This window comes from Podarcis melisellensis (genome assembly GCF_964234715.1).
Source record: "Podarcis melisellensis genome assembly, chromosome: 12".
Lineage (NCBI taxonomy): Eukaryota > Metazoa > Chordata > Lepidosauria > Squamata > Lacertidae > Podarcis > Podarcis melisellensis.
This window is the reverse complement of record NC_138544.1, coordinates 6,968,904-6,988,878: the sequence shown is the minus strand read 5'-3', so window position 1 is coordinate 6,988,878 and position 19,975 is coordinate 6,968,904. Positions and strand designations below refer to the sequence as shown.

Sequence of the window (19,975 nt, the reverse complement as noted above, 5' to 3'; positions counted from 1 at the left end):
AGGGTAGCACCCTCCTTTCATAAGCTACTGTCCCATTTTGTTTAGTTCTGAGAGATACCGTTGTTACTTTAGAAATGCAGTGTTTGAAATGCAGGCCAAATGATTTGAGAAAGGAACTGATCTGAATTGATGAAATTGCATGGTTATAAATCTGGTTCACAGGTGTATGTTACTCATGTGATAACTAGTTTCAAGCTGAGCATACAGCACTGTGCTGCTGGTAGAGTTTCTCTAGGTCTACTGAAAGCCTCAGTAGAGCATCCTTCTGCACTCACCACAGGTTCTCATGGGCCCCATTGGTTAAATGTAGAATCCTTTTAATAGTCAGTGGAGCTTGTTGGCAGGTGTTTTAGTAATTCCTTAGTACATTCTGAATGACAATGTCTGAAAAGTTGCTCTGAGCTTAAAAATAGCTAGACATCTGCTGCTTCATTATGTATAATTTAAGGGATTTGCTTTCAGGAAAAGATTTCTTTCTAAGAGTCGGAAATCCAGTGCACACAGGATACAGTATATGGAGGGTGTCACTGTCTACCTGAAGGCTGAGCACTTTGTTGGCATCTTAAGGTATGAGAGCATTTTCTCCCCACCTCTCATTCTCCCTTTCTCTTGCACATCTAATTGGCTTTGCGGAGAAGTGGGGAGTAGCTATAGTTTCAAAACTGATTTCATTGGAGTAGCACCTGTTTACACCAGGTCTCAATTTAGCCTTAACATGCCTGTGGAATACATTGGAAACAACTCAAGACTCTTCAAGAGAACTCTCTGCATTACAAAATTTCCTGTTAGAGGTTTTACTTTAACAAAGTTTCATTGTACCTATCTAGTGGCTTTTTGTGTTTAGCTTCTTCTTTTTTTTAATGAATCAAACTTCACGAGCTTTGCACTACAGCTTGGAGGAAGGAAGAGAAAGAGCTACTCACAAGAACACTTAAGAACTTTCTTGAGCTAATGAGAATATTATGGTGTGGAACAGTTTCAGCAAGACTTGCCAAAGTCAAATACAAACATCATGCTAGGCAGGGATATACGAAACTCCAGTGAGAAATTCTGCTAGCTTGATTTTAAACTCTTCATCCTCTATTCAAAATCCTTCAGGTGGTTTACCAGATTTTCTCCAGATTTTCCTTATATGCAAAATCTGATGGCAATCAAAGAGTGCGTGGACCCCTTTGGAATTTTTTTATAGTCTTATTGAAACTCTTTGGACTCTCACTGAAATTCCTCAAATGTGTTTTCCAGAAGAGGACCTTCAGCTTCACTTCAAAATACACTTTGGCGGTGCAATCCTCAACTTACCCCTGGTGGGTGGATGCAAGATGGTATATGCAGTGTAGTGAAATCCACTTCCTACCAACTATGCATTGGGCAGGGAGAAGGCGATGCATATTTCGATTGAGTCCATTGTCCGAGTATGAGCAAATAACCTGGAAGCATATAGATTTGCAGGGTATAAAAAACAGAGGTCCCGATGGATGAACAAGGTAAATTGAAACTCTGCATACATGGAACTCTCTCCTAAGTACAGTTAATGGCTAGCAGCTTAGTCTTACTCCTCTTCATCTGTGCACATTCTGTTGAAGATATGGAGGCTTGACAGAATGGCTGCTTCAAAGATTATGCTATAAAATAGGGATGATTAATTATGGATGTTGGCTAAGTTAAAATGTTTCCCATACAGGCTTACTAATATGAACAAGCAGGTAGAGACCTCACAGGGGGTGGGGGAAAATTCACATGGCCCCCACGTAGGCTAGAATTGACCTGATGAAACCCACCCATATTTGCACATTGGCCCAGATCTCTAAGCGGAATGGCTCAGTGGCATTATAATAAAACTGTCAGGCATCAGTATCTAATTTACACCAATATTTTTAGATTCTCTGTAGGAAAAATGTGTCTCTCCTTGCTGCTGAAAAATGAGGTGCGATTCTGTAAGGCTTGGCTGAAAAAGAACAGATGCCGACATCTCTAGAGTTAATATTTTTTCCTTAAAAACACATCTGTCATCAGCCTCCACTTAGAAGAGCAGTGAAGCACATATCTAAATAAACATGGCACTTGGCTCCAATACTGAACCTACTTTTTGCATAGCAGCAGCTATTATTTTGTCATTGTGGGTGGAAGGTATTTGGAGCTGTTAACCAGCGGGCTATGGTTACTATTTGGCCACATCGCTGCTCTTCACTTTTAAAAGTAATTTCGGATTACACCTTCTCATATTGTTTAAAAGATTGGCTGGCACTGCAGGATTAGAATTAGTGTAAAGCTAACTGATAAACTCAGCTAGTTTATACAGCTGAGAACATTGTGGACTGGAATGTACGCTGAAGAGCATAGGAGGGAAATTAGTTTATCTTGGGTGAGTGTTCACCATTTTGAGGAAATGAACATCTCCTCCGCTCCAACCTTCTGACCCTTCCTTGAGAGATGTATTTGCTGCACTCACCCACCCACCCCCGTCTCCAGCTGAAGAAAAGAAATAGAAGGTAGGTTTTACAACTTCCATTCTATAGCTAGCATTTCCCCAGCTCTAAACTACAACAAACACATCTGCTGCCCCAAGAGGTTGACCATCTCAGAGCAAGGATAACCAAGGGAAGGAAGGAAGAGGGAATGGTAACTTGCAAGAGGGAGAATGGGATCTGCAGGGGTAACAATAAGAGCCACTGCTATAACACAGACATGGCATTTGGATACGGAACTTGAAATTCATTCTTGGAGCTTGGAAATTTGTCCAGAATTGTTGGGAAAAATTCTCAACCTTCATTACTGAGCTGGGCTGTCTGCCATACAGTAGTTATCAATCAAATCTGTGAGAAGACCTGCCAGATTATTTTCTGGTTGCCTGTTTTTGAAGTCATCTCAGACTGACAATAGTAAAAAGAAGCTGCTTTGCCACAGTTATTGTGGTGGCAAAAATCTATATTAGCTGAACTTCTGTTGGCCATGCAGCCATGAAAGGCAGTAGAGCCTTGCCTAAGGTGGCAGAATTAAGTGAGCTGGGTGAGGAATGATACTTCATTCCTGGTTTGTGGAAGGGGACCCTGGATGTGCTGCTCTTGTAATTAACTTCTACCTTCCTTCATTCAAATGTATGCAAAACAACTTACAATGGTAAAATAAGAATATAACATTACAAAAGTAATGCTCTAAAAGCAACTCTGTCAAATTTTGGAAGACAAACCACAGTATAATATGCAGTAGACTCTTTTTTTTTTCTGTAGTGGCCCCCCCACCTCCACCCCACCCCTGCTGCACTCAGGCCTACCTGTGTGCCTCCCTGGTGCCAAGAAAAGACATTTTTGTTTTCCTGGGTATTTGGGCAGCACCAGTTGTATTTTAAGGAACGTGCTGGCGCTGTGGGTTAAACCACAAAGCCTAGGACTTGCCGATCAGAAGGTTGGCGGTTCAAATCCCCGCGACTGGGTGAGCTCCCGTTGCTCGGTCCCTGCTCCTGCCCACCTAGCAGTTCGAAAGCACGTCAAAGTGCAAGTAGATAAATAGGTACCACTCCAGCGGGAAGGTAAACGGTGTTTCTGTGTGCTGCTCTGGTTCGCCAGAAGCGGTTTAGTCATGCTGGCCACATGATCCAGAAGCTGTACGCCAGCTCCCTCGGCCAATAAAGCGAGATGAGCACCGCAACCCCAGGTCCCTTTACCTTTAGTTGTATTTTATGGTTAATCAGTTTTAAACGTGTTTTTGTAATGTTGTTACTGCATTTTTCACTTGCTAGTAAATTGCTTCAGGATTTTTTAGTGGGAAACAATATGCCTAATCTAAACCTAATCCTAGTTTCAACTATTGCGTTGGAGATTCTTCACATTCAAATCTACACCCTCCAGGACAACGCAGATACTTTGCTACAGATAAATTAGGTGTGAGCTTTTCACCGTGAACTTCAGCAGTCAAAAGTACTTCTGTAAACAACTACATGTGAATTCTGTATAAATATTTGTCTCCCTTCCCATGACTCCACCAAAACACGGTGTTGGCCAGTATGACAGGTTGTTTGAGTGTGGTTAGGGTGAGCATTGGCTATGCTGGCTGGGGATGATGAAAGCCGGACTACAACACTAGCTACCCTGACATATGAGATCCATAATACGTTATGTGTAAATAACACACAGATCATCTGCACATTTGCCATGATATTGGGTGCATAGGAGATTATATAATACATGTGATGCATAATACTGTGTGCAGTATTAAAAAGGTCTGAGAAGACTCTGCAAATATGCTCTAGTTTTGCAAAGTTTCCTGCAGATGTTCTCAAACATTTACTGTGTAAGCATGTGTACTGCTTAACTAGGTATTATATTTCCAGTCTCCTATGCCTGTGTGTTTCGAAGAACAAGCAGGATTTCCTGTTGGGGCAACCCTTTGATAGCTATGCTGAAGGAAGTGGAATGTGTGAAATCCTGTATATCCGGAGATTGCATCAGCAATAAGTGTGGAATGCAAATAGTCTTTAACAGGAAGTATGTGTGTGTTGCATGTGTCTAGGCACACCGACAACATACTTGGGAAAATGCTTCAGAAAATTTGTAAGTAGAAGTGCTCCGTAATAAAGTAGCAGGCCGTATAATGGCAAAAGAAGAAAACTATACAAATAAAGGATTTATAATGGGGTGCATGAGGTAGGTGTGGGTGTTTGTCTGGAGTTCATAATAGGCTCCAGAACTACATGTGTTGGGAACTATCATGGATGCAGGACTTTCTGATGTTTCTGCTGCAGCCACTCAGTTGGCTCAACAAACATGCTGCTTTTCTGTTTAAAATTCCACATGAACAGCAACCATAAAGAGACTCAGACTTTCACAGTCCACTGTGTAGGATGAGTGTACCATGGGGCCAGTGCTAACAATCTAATCTTGATTTTGGAAAGTGGTTTTCTGCTGTCTGCTCGTTTTCTGTATGTTCGGACATCTCTTGAGATATCACTGCCAAACATGGCACAAGAGATCCCAAGTTGCGGGGTGGGTGGGCACTTTTTGCCAATGCTTGGTTGCCAGTCGCCATTTTGAATCAAGATGGCCGACCAAAACGCAACATGGGCGTGATTTCACCCAGGTTTTGGTATAGGTTGAGCCTCCTCTCCAAATATTGTCGCCAGACTTGGCACAAGGGTTCCTGAGGTAGGGTGGCAGCCTTTGTCGTTGTTTGTGGACTGGGCACAGTTTTAAATCAAATGGGTGGCCCAAAGCATCAGTTTGTTATGTTTCTGCTAATTTTTCAGCATAGGTTTGGCTGCCTTTCGAGATAATGTCACCATTCTTGGCACAGTGGTTCCCAAGGTGGGGGCAGTGGACTTTGTTGCCATTGGGTTGTTGGGCACCATTGTGAATCAAGATGGTGGAATGAAACATGACTTTGGTATGACTGCACCCAGTTTTTGGTTTGATGCATCCAAATTCGCAAATTACACTATTCATTAAAAAAACACAATATTCTCAGAATGTTAAAGTAAACTGTAGTATAATTTTAGACAGTCAACTGATTGAGAAGGTGAACAAACAAACAATGGGAATTTTGTATTACAGTGAGGTGGATTTCTTGGTGCCAGTAAGAATAAGTTTGTTCTAATTTAGTGCAAAAGTGCTTAGAAAAGCCAACAGTCTGACATTCAAAATGCTCTTCTTTATCTAAAAGAAGCCCCTGCTTTATTAATTATGAGTGATGACCAAGGATTTCTAGATGTTGATTTCTAGTAACTTTTCATGTTGAAGGAATATTTCAATGTGCACATTATACTCAGTATTTAACTAAGTCTTTGTGTAAGATAAATACCCTTGCGGGCTGAATTCAAAAGTGGGCAAGATGGGTGGGTGCACACCTTTTCTTTCTATTTCTGCCATCTGTTTACCACCACTCCTCCTTGCCATCCACATTAAATTAGGGCAAGGGCTACATGTGGCCCTAAAGTCGCAAGTTGCCCTGCGCTTCCCTTAATCATAGTTACAACTTACCACATTTTTTAATGCCAGAGGAGGAGACAGGATCTCATAGTCCTGAGGCTCATTCACATAGCACTGAACTAGGGTTTAGCATTACAGCTCAATATGACATTTGGCTCTTGAAAACAATTAAATAGAAAGCTTTTGTGTATTTGGTAGTGGAACAGGTTTAGAGGCTATCAGGCATTTTCAATTATTCAGAGTGCCCCTCTTTAATTTAATTCATGAAGGCTCTTCATTAGTAAGCATAAATTTCAGTGTTATGAACAGGAAGTTATTCTCTGCATATGTAGGAAGCCAAAACAAAAACCCCACCTATCTTATATAATTATGCAATTTGTATTGTCTTAACAATTACAGAAAAAGGAAACTAATTATTGGCATCTTTTTTCACGTGCTGAAATGAGCAAAGGCTCATGGGCTCAATTCTGACACCATACCACCATAAGACACTTTGACTATTATTTAAGTAATATCTGAATTGACAAGCCAGAAACCATGGTTTGAAGTCAAGTTTGCATTCCTGTGTTTATGCTAACTATGGATTGGCATGATGCCTGAATCAAGAAACCACAGTTATGGTTGTTGTTCTATGCCTTGAGGCTGTTGCTTACAGAATGAATTCATGGAGCAAAATGCAAAGAGGGTGAGTGATTTAAGCACACAAGGAAGTGACAATCATGGGGTCCATGATATATGTCTTGTTTTGTCCTAAGCCATAGTTTGGTGTGATATCTGGTAATACTATTGAATTAAAAGAATAACAGATTGTGCAAAGTGTTACCAGCGGTGAATGGAATATATTAGATTCCTGTGTTGCAGGTTTAATTGAGCTTCTTTGCTGAGAGGAAATTCTTTGACATCATTACGATGTACTTTGGCTAAAAGCCTGACATGCTGAAGTGTATTTTTGTGATCTCAGGAAGCACAGCCCCTGGAAACTAGAATAGATGACAAACAGCAGCATTGATTTGGCCCTTGGCACCACACACTTCAGCATGGTTGCCGGTTGTTAAGAAGGAAGATGGCTGCAATTCAGTGGATTCCTTTTGATCTGAATTACTAGCTGATGGACAGTACAAAAATTCATTGCAGCTGGATGCACCTATAAAAGCTTAATTCCAAAAGAGGAACCAGTCCATAATTACTTGGGGTTCTAATGTCCCAAGAATTTTACATTACACAGACACGGAAGGAACCTTGTATGAAACCTGGCGGTGTGTCCTGTCACACGATTTTTTCAAATGTTTAACTTTTATATTTATAACACCAAAACTTACAGAACATATTTTAACATTTTAGATGCTGCAATTTCCTATTTTTTAATGTGTCATACATCATCTAGATTTAGCACACCCACACAAAGTTGTGAGTTCCCGCTCCCAAATAAAATAGATGGTATTAGGCTAGCTAGGTACAGTGTAGTTAGTGAGGGAATCATTTTTTTGACTTAACCATTTCCAGGTACTACAACAGCATAAATAACATTGCAAGTAATGGATAACACATGGAAAGGAGGATGAATCAAAATAATCTTGGCAAGCCCTGGCGCAAGAGTTTGTCCATTTGATTTCTGCTCTTCCCTTTGTGCCATATTCATGAAATGCACACGAGGCTTCAATCCCACCAAAGAGACGCAAAGGCACTTTCTATTTCAGTGTGAAAAAGCTCTCAGCTCTACTGTTAAGTTCAAATTCAGTATGCACCAACAAATAATAACATAGTTCAGATTTATAGCTACAGTGGCTGTATAACTGAATAACTAATATGTTTGGATTGGACTGGTGAGGAAAATTTCCCTTTTTTCACCATTTGGTAAATGCTGAGGTAAGAAACATTTGGTTCAAACTGGTCCTCTTTTGGAATTAAACTTTTTATATGTGCATCCAGAATGCATCCAGCTTTTTAAGGCTCCTCTTTGAAAACAATTACAAAAGTATTGCTTATTCTCTTGTAACATTGGGTCGCCTTCATAATATTGCCTCAGTATTATTGGGGCAGGATAAAGATGTTATAAGCAGAAAGATTTGAAGTTGACATGCTCCCTGTTTTGCTATCTGTTGTCATTCTTAAAAAAAAACTTGCAACAGATAATTTCTCACTGGGGCCTGAGTGATCAAGGCCGCATATGCACTATATACTTAAAGTAGCGTCATACCACTTTAAACAGCCATGGCTTCCCCAAAGAATCTTGGGAAGTGTATGTTATGTACTGAAGTTCCCACCCTGGGCCAGCAGGGGGATACTGTAGATAGTTATGCAGATGAAGGATCGAAAGTGCCGTTCAGTGATTGGATAGTTTGTATGCAAATAAAGGATCGAAAGTGACGTTCAGTGATTGGATAGTTTTAGAAAGTTGTTACAGTAACAAGGTACTGGAGCTCTATATAAGCAGGCTGACTGAGCCCTTCAGCTCAGTTCAGTTCTGGCCTCAGAATAAAGAAGAGCTGTTTGAAGAATCGCTGTGTCGTCTGATATGTTTGCCCACAACTTAACAGTGTAGTTTGTGCAGGGTGCTGAGAGCTACAATTCCCAGAAGGGTTGATTGCCCCAACACCAGATGGAGGGGCACAGACTCGCCGCTTCTGCTTTAAACCACTGAAGGTGTCTCTCGCTTGACCTACCTGCTCCTTCGGATAACCTCATCACTCATGCATCACGAAAAATCCTTTGGGGCATGGTGCCTGTTTCTAGGCTTCTCCCGTGAGCAATTGGACCATTTTTCAAAAGTTGTAGGTTTAGTTCTCTGATAACCGCACCTGCACATTCTTGAAAAAGAAAAAAAAGAGGGGGGAATCTGTTCTCTGAGCTGCCTAAGTGGAAAAAAATCATTTCAGAGTTTCCTGACTGATTCATAATTCAGAGCAGCAGTTTCAGACCGCAATATACTTTGCATCCCTGGATGCTATGTTGAAAGGATTATGAGCGCAGGCCTAAAGCTGTGTGCATTCAGGATGTTTCAGCAGCCCCTCTTGGGGCAAGTTGGAGGGGGGGGAAAGAAAGGCTGTGTTCTTTTCAGACAGTGTAGTGTCTGAAAATCTTATTAAAGCGTTCGTATGCAGTAAAGATAATGATTTATTTTGGGTATTGGTATTAACATTAGAATTAAAACGTATCAGTAAACTCATCACACACCACCACTTCCTTTTCTGGGCTCTAGAGAGGTAGAGCATTTATATTACTTGTCTCTCAAGAGAGTTTAGAGAGAGATTCTGAATGCACGGGGCTGTGGACAACTCATAATTCTTTCATGCCTCTAGGAGCGCAGAGTTTATTGCTGGCTGCTCGTGCTGCTTTAAATTATAAACTATACAGGAAATTTAAATGAGACGATCTGGAGCAAAGATTTCTTTCTTTCTTTTTTTTTAATATGAGTTGATTGCAGTCCTTTGTGGGAGACACAGAACAGGTTTTGCTGCAGCGGAGGCTGCTGCTGCTCATTCATTCATAGCCACCGTCCATTTATTGTCTTCTGAAATGAGAAACAAAAGCCACACCGGAACAGAATACAGTGGACGCTCGGGTTGTGAACATGATGCGTGCGGGAGGCATGTTCACAACCCGCAGCGTTCACAACCTGCAGTGGCGCGTCTGCTCACGCGCAGGTTGCGATTCGGCGCTTCTGCGCATGTGCGAAGTATCCCGTTCTGGAACTTCTGGGTTTCAGCGCGTCCATAACCTGAAAAAACTCACCTGAAGCGTCTGTAACCCGAGGTATAACTGTATTGTTTAGGCTGATAGCTCTGTTTGGTAGTAGAGACAATCTTTTCTCTTTATGCACAACGCCCAGCAGATGAACTGTGCTCCCTGACCAGGGCCTCTCTGTGCTTATATACATGTTGATAATATTTCATTTAAAGGGCTGGGTTGGCCAAAACAATATTTCTTTCACAGTTTGACCTTCACCCTCTCTATTTTATTCCCAAGACCTTTATTCTACATTGTACCGTATAACTCCAAGGATAGCTCTTTATTCTTTTAAAAACAGTCTTTCTCAAAATCCGGCCTCATGTTCCCTTATTATTTTCTCATCTCTCAGTGCCTGCTTCATTACAGCTTACGGGGGATTTTTGCCTTCGTTTTTAGCTCTGTGTTTCCCCTCACAGTGGTCGTATTTAGAGCAGCAATTGTCTGGTGTGGAGGCACCAATCTGCCTCTCCTGTCTTTTGGATCCAATTTTCCCTCGGGAGAAGTCACAAGATTATAGAAAGACGGCTTGAAATAAAATAAAGTAACAGTTAACTCCTTTTGTAACAGATAGGTAGCCATGTTGGTCTGCCATAGTCAAAACAAAACAAAAAAATTCCTTCCAGTAGCACCTTAAAGACCAACTAAGTTAGTTCTTGGGATGAGCTTTCGTGTGCATGTGTATCTGAAGAAGTGTGCATGCACACGAAAGCTCATACCAAGAACTAACTTAGTTGGTCTTTAAGGTGCTGCTGGAAGGATTTTTTTTGTTTTGTTTCTCCTTTTGTAACTCCATGAAAAAAGAAAAGAAAGATTTTAATGGATAACAAAGGTACATGGAACGTCTCTGTTTTCAATTAATAAGAGCAGGTCAGTTATATTCAGTATGAAATGCTGCCAGTGCTTTTTTTCTTAAAAAAAAAAAGTTTAGGGGTACTCTCATTTTGATTCAAGAAAATCACCATTTTATAGTTCAAATTGGGGGAAATAAATACAGTGGTACCTCGCAAGACGAATGCCTCGTAAGACGAAAAACTCGCAAGACGAAATTTCCCTATGGGCTTGCTTCGCAAGACGAAAATGTCTTGCAAGTTTGTTTCCTTTTTTGAGCCTTTTTTGAGGTTTTTGAAGACTTTGGTGATTTTTGAAGCTTTTCCAAATCTTCTTTTGCAGCCATTTGGTAAGTTAAACTTTTAAAACTTTTTTGGGGGTTTCTGGATTTTGGGTTGGAATCCGTGCTTCGCAAGACGAAAAATTCGCAAGACGAAAAAACTCGCAGAACGAATTAATTTCGTCTTGCGAGGTACCACTGTATGGTAAATGGACAAAAGTACAAAGATTCACAAAATGTTTAGGGGTATACGTACCCCTGCATCCGCTCACCCCCCAGAAAAACAGCACTGCATGCTGCTATCATAGGCATTGTGAGATTAGGGCAGAGAGAAGGGGGAATAACGATATTTCATTCTTTTGCACAGTTTATGTGCACAGTTTCCGTATCAGTGTCAGGTGGGCTCCCAGCACCCATAACAAAGCAAATTCCCCAGGATTCTTTCTAGGAAACCGTGTGCTTCATATGTGCTTCATATGGTGTGGATGTTACAATATGCTGAAATGCACTGCATAAGATTTGGCCTATGAAAGCCTTGTTTTTGAAGTGTTTGTATAGGTGAGAATCTCATCTTTCCTGCTGGATGTGTTTTCAATACATTAGCATTGAATTAAAGTGTGTTTAGAGAAGTGTGGCTCGGGCTGCACTGCATTCTTCAGCTGTGTGTTCTCTAACTGACCCTATTTTCTTTTAGGGTGGCAGGACACAGTGCGTACAGGAAGTGTGCCCCATTCTTTCATGTCCCCAGCATCTCAGTCATACTCCATCCGGACAGTGTTGCCCAAAATGTTTGGGTGAGTGGTTGTTTAAACAGGCATATTGCATGTACTCTGTACGTTTTCTTTCAGACAACTCACAGACGCTCAAGGAAGCTTATGCATAGTTATATAGCACAGAAATTTTTTGAAAGAGAACAATTACATCAAATAAATGGAATATAGTTAGAAAATTATATCTGTTACAATGGTGTTATCATGATTATTTTCATTCCCCCACCCCTGTTTTTCTTTATCGGGAATTAGGCCAAATCTTGGCCACTTAAACTTGGTTTTGTATAGATGTCAGATGTACTATTTACTTTGGAGAATAAATGTGATCTTCGGAACTAGATCTGGAAGATTATTATGTACATCTGTTTTTGCTCTCCCCAAATGAGAGCAATGCTGTATGGTATTTTATTTATTTATTAAGACCACCTTAAACCCACCCTTCACCCAATGATCACAGGGTGGCTTAAAATAATATTTGAAAGAGGCAACATCTATCCAACGATTAGAGCAGATAAAACTGTAATACACATGAAAATGTTTTGCAGAAACAGACTAACATCGAGATGCAACATTAGCAAAGTTGTGGTTTGCTTGGTTTTTGTTTTTTTACAGTCAGGTGGTATATAAATTGTATGAGATAAATAAATAAAACAGTCGTACTTCTGGCTGGGTTGGGAAAGATGTTCCATAATCAGTGTGTCACTACTCAGAAGGTGCTGTCCCATATCACCACCCAGTGTTTAGAAATTCTGGTGGTGAGAAAAAAAGGGCTTCCCTTCCAGACTGAAGAATCTGGTGAGGCTGCTGCAGGGAGGCATTTATTCACATCCCTGGTCCCACGTTGTTTAAGGTCAACGCTGGCACCTTCAATCAGGGGTCAGCAACATGCGACCCATGGGCCGGATGTGGCCCACGAAGACCATTTTACCAGTCCATGAGCCACCCGCAAACCGAGCCGCCCACTCGGCAAGTCCCCCACGCGCTGTGCTAAACCAGCACAGTGCGGTGTGGGGACTCACCGAGTGGCGCTGGAAATGGCATCTGCGCACGCGCAGATACCAGAAATTGCATCTGTTCATGTCTAGATGCCGGAAATCGTGCCTGTGCAATCACGATTTTCAGCATCTGGGCATGCGTAGAATCAATTTCCGGCTCCGTGGACATGTGCAGACGTGGTTTCCTGCATTGCACTGCGCCAGTCTGGCCCATTGACAATCTCCGTGGGAGTGATCCAGTCCATGGCTGGTAAACCTTGCCGACCCCTGCCTTAAATTCTGCTTGGAAGCAAATAGGAAGCCAATTAAGAACTTTAAAGATCAGTATATGATCCCTAATAGCTACTCCAGTGAACATTTTAGTTGCACTAATGATCATTTCTGGACCATCTTTCAGTAAAGCCTCTTGCAGAGAGTATGTTACAATAATATAAATAGGGGGCTGCCAGGATGAGAGTAACTGTAGCTAGGCCACTGTATCCATGAATGACTGGAGCTGGAGAACAATCTGAGGCTAGAAAGATGCAGTCAGTGCCACTGAGGCTCCCGGGATGGAGTGACAAAGTTGGATCATGGGTTATCAAATCTGTTCACTTATTTAGTTATTTAATTTATTAAACCACAAATGAGTACAAAACCATTCTTATAACAGTAACCAATGTACAAAACCAACTGGAGGTGATGAATTCTTTCCTTGCGTTCAAAAATGGTATATAGAGTGAGGGTTGGGGTCAACTAAATAGTTCTGCTAGCAAGAGACGGAGCAATGACTCTTGCTAGCGCAACAAGGCTTCCTCCCCTCTCCTCTGCTATGTGACCCCCACCCCCCAAACAGGAGGAAGGGGAGGTTGTTCCATCAGAAAAGCAGATATGCTTGCTCTGATAGAACATTTGTTTTGGTGTGATACTGAATTATTCCCTGAATTTGTGAAATCGTCTGGCTGCTGTGCAGACTAGATGATCCATGGGATCCCTTCAAACTCTGTGATTATATCAGTATTCCAATAAGGATCTCCACAACTTGCATTGGGTGGGTGGGGGGGAAGCATATCAGCTCAGTTGGTTAGGGCATAGTGCTGATAACGCCAAGGTTGCAGGTTTGGTCCCCATATGGGACAGTTGCATATTTGTGCAATACATGGGGTTGTACTAAATGATCCTCAGGGTCCCAATTCTATGATTCTACGTGCTAATGGTAATTGCCTTTACATCCTGTGTGCTAGTTAGACTCTTTCAATATTGCAGCTGTACTTCCAGGAAAGTACAGCTAACCCTATTGAGAAAAGGCTGCCTACCCAGTTCCCTGACTCAAGAACTACCACCCCACAGCTCTTCCTTTTTTATATATATAAAAAATGATATTTATTGAAATTTTACAGACAAAAGAAAGTTACAGAATAAGAAAAGAAAAAGAAAAAAGATACAAAAATACAAAGAAAAATACAAAATACATGAAAAATAAAAAAACAATTAAAAACAGATCAATCTTTTCGTGTCTTATATTTCATTTACTTGTTTCCTGACCTCCTCACACCTCCCTTTTTTTGTATTCCAGTTCACATAGTTAATTCAGCAAATCCTTTCCCTCTTTGTTTTTATCTTAATTCTATATCTTAACATATTAAAACTTCGTATCTTCATCTGATTATCAATCCATTTTTACATATTCTTTTTAGCTTTGTTGCTAAAGCCATTTCATTTCAATCCAACATCATTTTAACATTCATTAATTTTACAATGTTTCTGTAGATAGTTTTTGAATTTCTTCCAATCTTCTTCCACCAACTCTTCTCCCTGGTCTCGGATTCTGCCAGTCATTTCCGCCAGTTCCATATAGTCCATCACTTTCATATGCCATTCTTCCAAGGTGGGCAGATCTTGTGTCTTCCAATACTTTGCGATGAGTATGCTTGCTGCTGTTGTAGCGTACATAAAGAAAGTTCTATCCTTCTTTGGCACCAATTGGCCGACCATGCCCAGGAGAAAGGCCTCTGGTTTCTTCAGGAAGGTATATTTAAATACCTTTTTCAATTCATTATAGATCATCTCCCAGAAGACCTTAATCCTTGGGCACGTCCACCAAAGGTGAAAGAATGTACCTTCATTTTCTTTACACTTCCAACACTTATTGTCGGGCAAATGATATATTTTTGCAAGCTTGACTGGTGTCATGTACCACCTGTATATAATTTTCATAATATTCTCTCTTAAGGCATTACATGCCGTAAATTTCATACCTGTGGTCCACAACTTTTCCCAGTCAGCAAACATTATGTTATGTGCAACATCCACCCCACAGCTCTTCCATCTTGTTGGGATCAGCCTCAGTTTGTTGGCCCTTATCCAGACCACTACTGTCCCCATCCAACACCTGCAAGACATCCCCGTGGCTCCAGTGATAATGAGAAATAGAGTCCTTGACACCAGCATATGGCTGATGCCACTCCCCAAACTCAGCAGTAGTGTTCCAGCACTACTCTCTTGAACCTGGCCAGGCGTCGCCTGCGTGGCATCTTCCAGCTCCCATTATCTCTGACTATTGGCAGTGATTTGCTGGGGATGATGAAAGTTGTAGGCCTAGCTGTAGCATCTTGTTAGCTGCTGCTGAACTGGTGGTGCATGTGCTCTAGGTGGCAAAATGGCTTGCTTCTAGATGTACCTGCAGTATAAAAGGGAGATGGAATGATATAACTGGCTTTTGGGAGGATACGACAATGCAAGAGGCTTTGTTAGTGAACAAGCTAGATAACTCATTTATTGTTTCCAGCCTCGCCAGACCAATATAATGTGCTTTCATGCAATGCACGGCAATGCAAAGGATGTGTTGTCCCATATGGGATTTCTGAACATCTTGAACTGATTTTCATAGGACAGTCTTGGCGTTGACTGGGATTTTTCATATCCTGCAAGACTTGGCTGGCATGCCATAAAAGTTGTACTGAATTATCTTCTGGGCTGGTGCACATCATCACTTAGTGATTACTGCTTTCTAACTCAAAACATTACATCAAGGAGATTGTTCTGCAGGATGTACAGAGCCGTTTTTAAAGACGTGTGCTTGTTGTAAGAATTGGCAATATCATTGCAGGTGGGGATTATTCAAACGTCTGTTCACAGTAGATGAGATTTGTTAAAGGCACACTGACTCCAAACCAAAATGTGACAAATATACTATAAACCAGACTCTGACAGGGCACTTGTCTTATACCAAGCACACAGACTCAAGTGCTGAAATATATTAGCTCCAGCATGAATATAAGTGCTGTAATATACATATAAGAACTTTGCACATCCAGGGTTGTCTCCATTCTCTTCAGTGTTGAAGAATGTTCCATGGCACCAAAAATGAGAGGGCTTCTTTTCCCAAGAAGCTCTCGGTGGGCTGTCAAAGCTCCATGGGATGTGTTGTTGATTCTAAAAGATGTAGTTTAAAGTGAGATGGTTCCCTAACCTTTAGTCCTTGATGGCCACCATCTTCTCTTCTCTTTGCTTCTCTTCTCATGTGGCCAAGAGAGGACCAACTGGGAGATGCCTGCCTACTCTGCAGCATCTGGGTTTCATCAGGAGTTGGCTCAGAGAACAGTCTGCAGTCGGAAAAAGGAAGCACAGAGTTAATGGGATTTGCTGCCACAAGATGTGGTGACTGCCACCAGTTGGGGTGGATTTGAAAGTGGATTAGAAAAAATGGAGGATGAAGCTATCAGTGGGCACTAGTCATAATGGCTGGACACTGCCTCCAAATTCGGAGGCAGTGAGCTTCTGCATACCAGTTGCTGGTTAACAACTGTGGAGAAGGACTAATGCCCTCAAGTCCTGCCTCTGGCCTTCCCAGAAACATCTGGTTGGCCACTGAGATGGGCTTTTGGTCTAATCCAACAGGAATCTTCTTCTAGCTCATTGTGGAAGATCTTTCCACCTTCCTCAGACTTTGCCTCCAGATTCTTAGAAGAGAGGCAAGTGTTCCTGTCCCCAGAGATTTTTCATACTGCAGCCAATTCTATTTTCCATTCCAATGCAATAGAGCAGATGTGTTTGTGGGCTTGTGTGAGGCAGTAGGATGGGGATGAAATCTGGAAAACAGGTGTGAGGGAGAACAAGTTTTGAGGTGGCAAGCAAATGTGTCTCCTCTCAATTGTTTCCAGATATTACATACATAGTTATATCTAAATCCTCTCCAACACATCTGCTGTGTTGTGATGGTTCTGTTACAAGACAACCTGTAAAGGCTATTGGCCTGTTGTGTTATGTTAGTACTGCTATCCAAACCCTTAACAATCTTTACAACAAGTCCTCCAATAATTAGGTCAGAGTAATCATTCACCCAGGAATTATCTGATTTTATTCATAATCCTAATAGAGGGTTGAATCCAGACTTCCCATCATGTGCAGAGTAGACCCATAGGTATAAATGGGGCTTAAGTCATAATCGATTTAAATTCTACTGGTATCAGCGTGTCTGCTTTAAGCATGACAAAATCATAGAGTCCAGAGTGAGCTCTTAATTTTGAAATGAAACTTTTGAAAGCAAAAATACTTATTGGTACAGTATAGTTGTGCATGCTAATAATCTCTAGAAAGCCCAGCCATTTAAAAGTTTATTTCCAGGTAGTTTATTAGCACGGGTGTAACTGAACCCTTGGGGAAGCTGCAGTCACTTTGCCTTCTTTCCTCAAGCTGTAAAATGGGAATAAATCTACATTACAGTGTTGTCTGTATCTGTCCGTACTTCAATACTGAAATGGCAGTACTTGTCAAAAATGATGACAAGTATGAGGGTAATCAGATATAAGGGTTGTCTTGTATGACCTTAGAGTTTTACATCTTTGTGAAACAAAACAAAATTCTTAGTAAAGAGCATGGAAGCACATTTTAAAGTTAGGCCAAGCCATAAAACATGGGTTTTGTGTGTATAAAACCCAGGTCCAATTCTTGGCTTCTCCTAAACTAAGACAACTTCATTGTTGCAATACATTTTTTGTTTTGTTTTTATGGGATATTAATCATACATTTGTAGAAATTGTTTTATTGCATTTAGTGTTTGAAGAGATGTTTTTAATTGTTTTTAGAACTTGTGAGGGGTTTGTACTTTATCTAATTTTTTATCTTGTTGTACACTGCTTCCTTTGGTCGCAGGCTGTGAAGCAGTCCATAAATGTGTTAGTTGGTCAATTAATTAATTAATTAAAGTGAGACCTGCAGCTAAATGTTGCAGTGTATAGTGTTCCTGTCCTAGATATTCCATTCCATTAACCCTCCCTTCTAGTTTCCCATATTCATCCTCAAATGTCATTTTGGGTTCCCCACATTAGCTGTCCTTCTCCCCAATATAAATAAATTGTGCTGCTTTAAAGCTTGTGGTTTCACCGAGCTTATTGATGTCTCTTTCTTGTGGGTGATGCCATTTTGGCCACATGAGGACTGGTACCCAGATAATTGAGTTTACTATTATTTTTCAAACAGATCTCTGGCAGCAGGGCTAGGAAAACCCTCTACCTGACCCTCAGAAGTGTCACTGGCCATGGGCTAGATGGATCAATAGTCTTATGTGATTATCATTTATCCATACATTTATTTATTTATTTATTTAAACTTATTAGTCCCTTGTCACCCAAAGGTGTCCAAGTGACCCAGCAAAGAAAAATATACAGTACATAATACCATAGGGAGGAAGAGGGGGGGATCATCTAATACATTAATATTTGATATGACATCCATGGAAAAATACATACCAGCCATGTAAATAGTAGTAAACAATATTAACAATACTCAAATAATAAACAGAGCAATACTCTGACCTGCTAATTAGCAAATGAACAAAAATTCAGTTCCCTCTATTCCAAAAATCATTCACATTGAATCAACAATTTCCCTCATTGAACCTAGAAGTCTAGTGTCAAGGCAAACTGTTACAAATAAGTAGTTTAGAATCCCTCTACTCCACAAGTTTTATAGAGATTTGCCAACATTGTTTTATAGTCCCCTATCTTTGCCTCAGGTAATTGGTAATTTCTTCAAAAAAGGATAAAAAGCAAATCCTGTATAAATGGATTAAAACAGAACAATCCAGTCAATAATAGTTTGCAGATGAGCAATAGCTATCTTTGTTGATGATGCAGCTCCCTTTAAATCACATTCTTTTTCCTGTGTTTGTATTTCCCAGGGCAGAGGAAAGTGTTTGATCTCCCATTTGGAAGCTGCCTCTTTCACAGCGATGTTTATGACAACGGAGCCTCTTTTGCATACGACAATTGTACTAAGTGTACCTGCAGGGTGAGTAGGTTGACTTTCAGGTGCATCTCTTAGTAAAGTAACATCATCTGAAGCCCTTCTTGTGCCTCCTCCGTGAGAAGCCCGGAAGGTGGCAACAGGAGAACGCCTTCCCATTTGTGCAATGCTCTTCCCAAAGAGACTCACCTGGTGCCTTTGTTATATATCTTTAGGCACCAGGCGAAAGCATTCCTCTTCTGCCAGGCCTTTGGCTAATTAAATAATAATAATAATAATAATAATAATAATAATAATAATAATAATAATAATTTATTATTTATACCCCGCCCATCTGGCTGGGCCTCCCCAGCCACTCTGGGCGGCTTCCATAAAAACCAAAAATACAGTAAAATCACACGTTAAAAACTTCCCTGAACAGGGCTGCCTTAAGATGTCTTCTGAATGTCAGGTCGTTGTTTATCGCTTTGACATCTGCTGGAAGGGTGTTCCACAGGGTGGGCGCCACTACCGAGAAGGCCCTCTGCCTGGTTCCCTGTAGCTTTGCTTCTTGCAATGAGGGAACCGCTAGAAGGCCCTCGGCGCTGGACCTCAGCGTCCGGGCAGAATGATGGGGGTGGAGACGCTCCTTCAGGTATACTGGACCGAGGCCGTTTAGGGCTTTAAAGGTCAGCACCAACACTTTGAATTGTGCTCGGAAACATACTGGGAGCCAATGTAGGTCTTTCAAGACCGGTGTTATGTGGTCTCGGCGGCCGCTCCCAGTCACCAGTCTAGCTGCCGCATTCTGGATTAGTTGTAGTTTCCGAGTCACCTTCAAAGGTAGCCCCACGTAGAGTGCATTGCAGTAGTCCAAGCGGGAGATAACCAGAGCATGCACCACTCTGGCGAGACAGTCCTCAGGCAGATAGGGTCTCAGCCTACGTACCAGATGGAGCTGGTAAACAGCTGCCCTGGACACAGATTTGACCTGTGCCTCCATGGACAGCTGTGAGTCCAAAATGACTCCCAGGCTGCGCACCTGGTCCTTCAGGGGCACAGTTACCCCATTCAGGACCAGGGAATCCTCCACACCTGCCCACCTCCTGTCCCCCAGAAACAGTACTTCTGTCTTGTCAGGATTCAACCTCAATCTGTTAGCCGCCATCCATCCTCCAACCGCCTCCAGACACTCACACAGGACCTTCACTGCCCTCACTGGTTCTGATTTAAAAGAGAGGTAGAGCTGGG

The 19,975-nt window shown here is 41.4% G+C and overlaps 1 protein-coding gene and 1 long non-coding RNA gene across 2 annotated transcripts in view; one reads left to right on the top strand and one right to left on the bottom strand.

Annotated features, from left to right (window-relative positions):
* The window catches only part of LOC309380944, a 220,541-nt gene that overhangs the window by 100,367 nt on the left and 100,199 nt on the right, over nucleotides 1-19,975 (bottom strand). The window lies entirely within an intron of this gene.
* BMPER (BMP binding endothelial regulator) overlaps nucleotides 1-19,975 on the top strand; it is a 172,267-nt gene that overhangs the window by 72,799 nt on the left and 79,493 nt on the right. Inside the window, exons 7-8 of the mRNA XM_081931106.1 lie at nucleotides 11,450-11,549; nucleotides 18,681-18,790. Coding sequence (XP_081787232.1) covers nucleotides 11,450-11,549; nucleotides 18,681-18,790 — 210 coding nt within the window. The remainder of the gene's footprint in view (nucleotides 1-11,449; nucleotides 11,550-18,680; nucleotides 18,791-19,975) is intronic.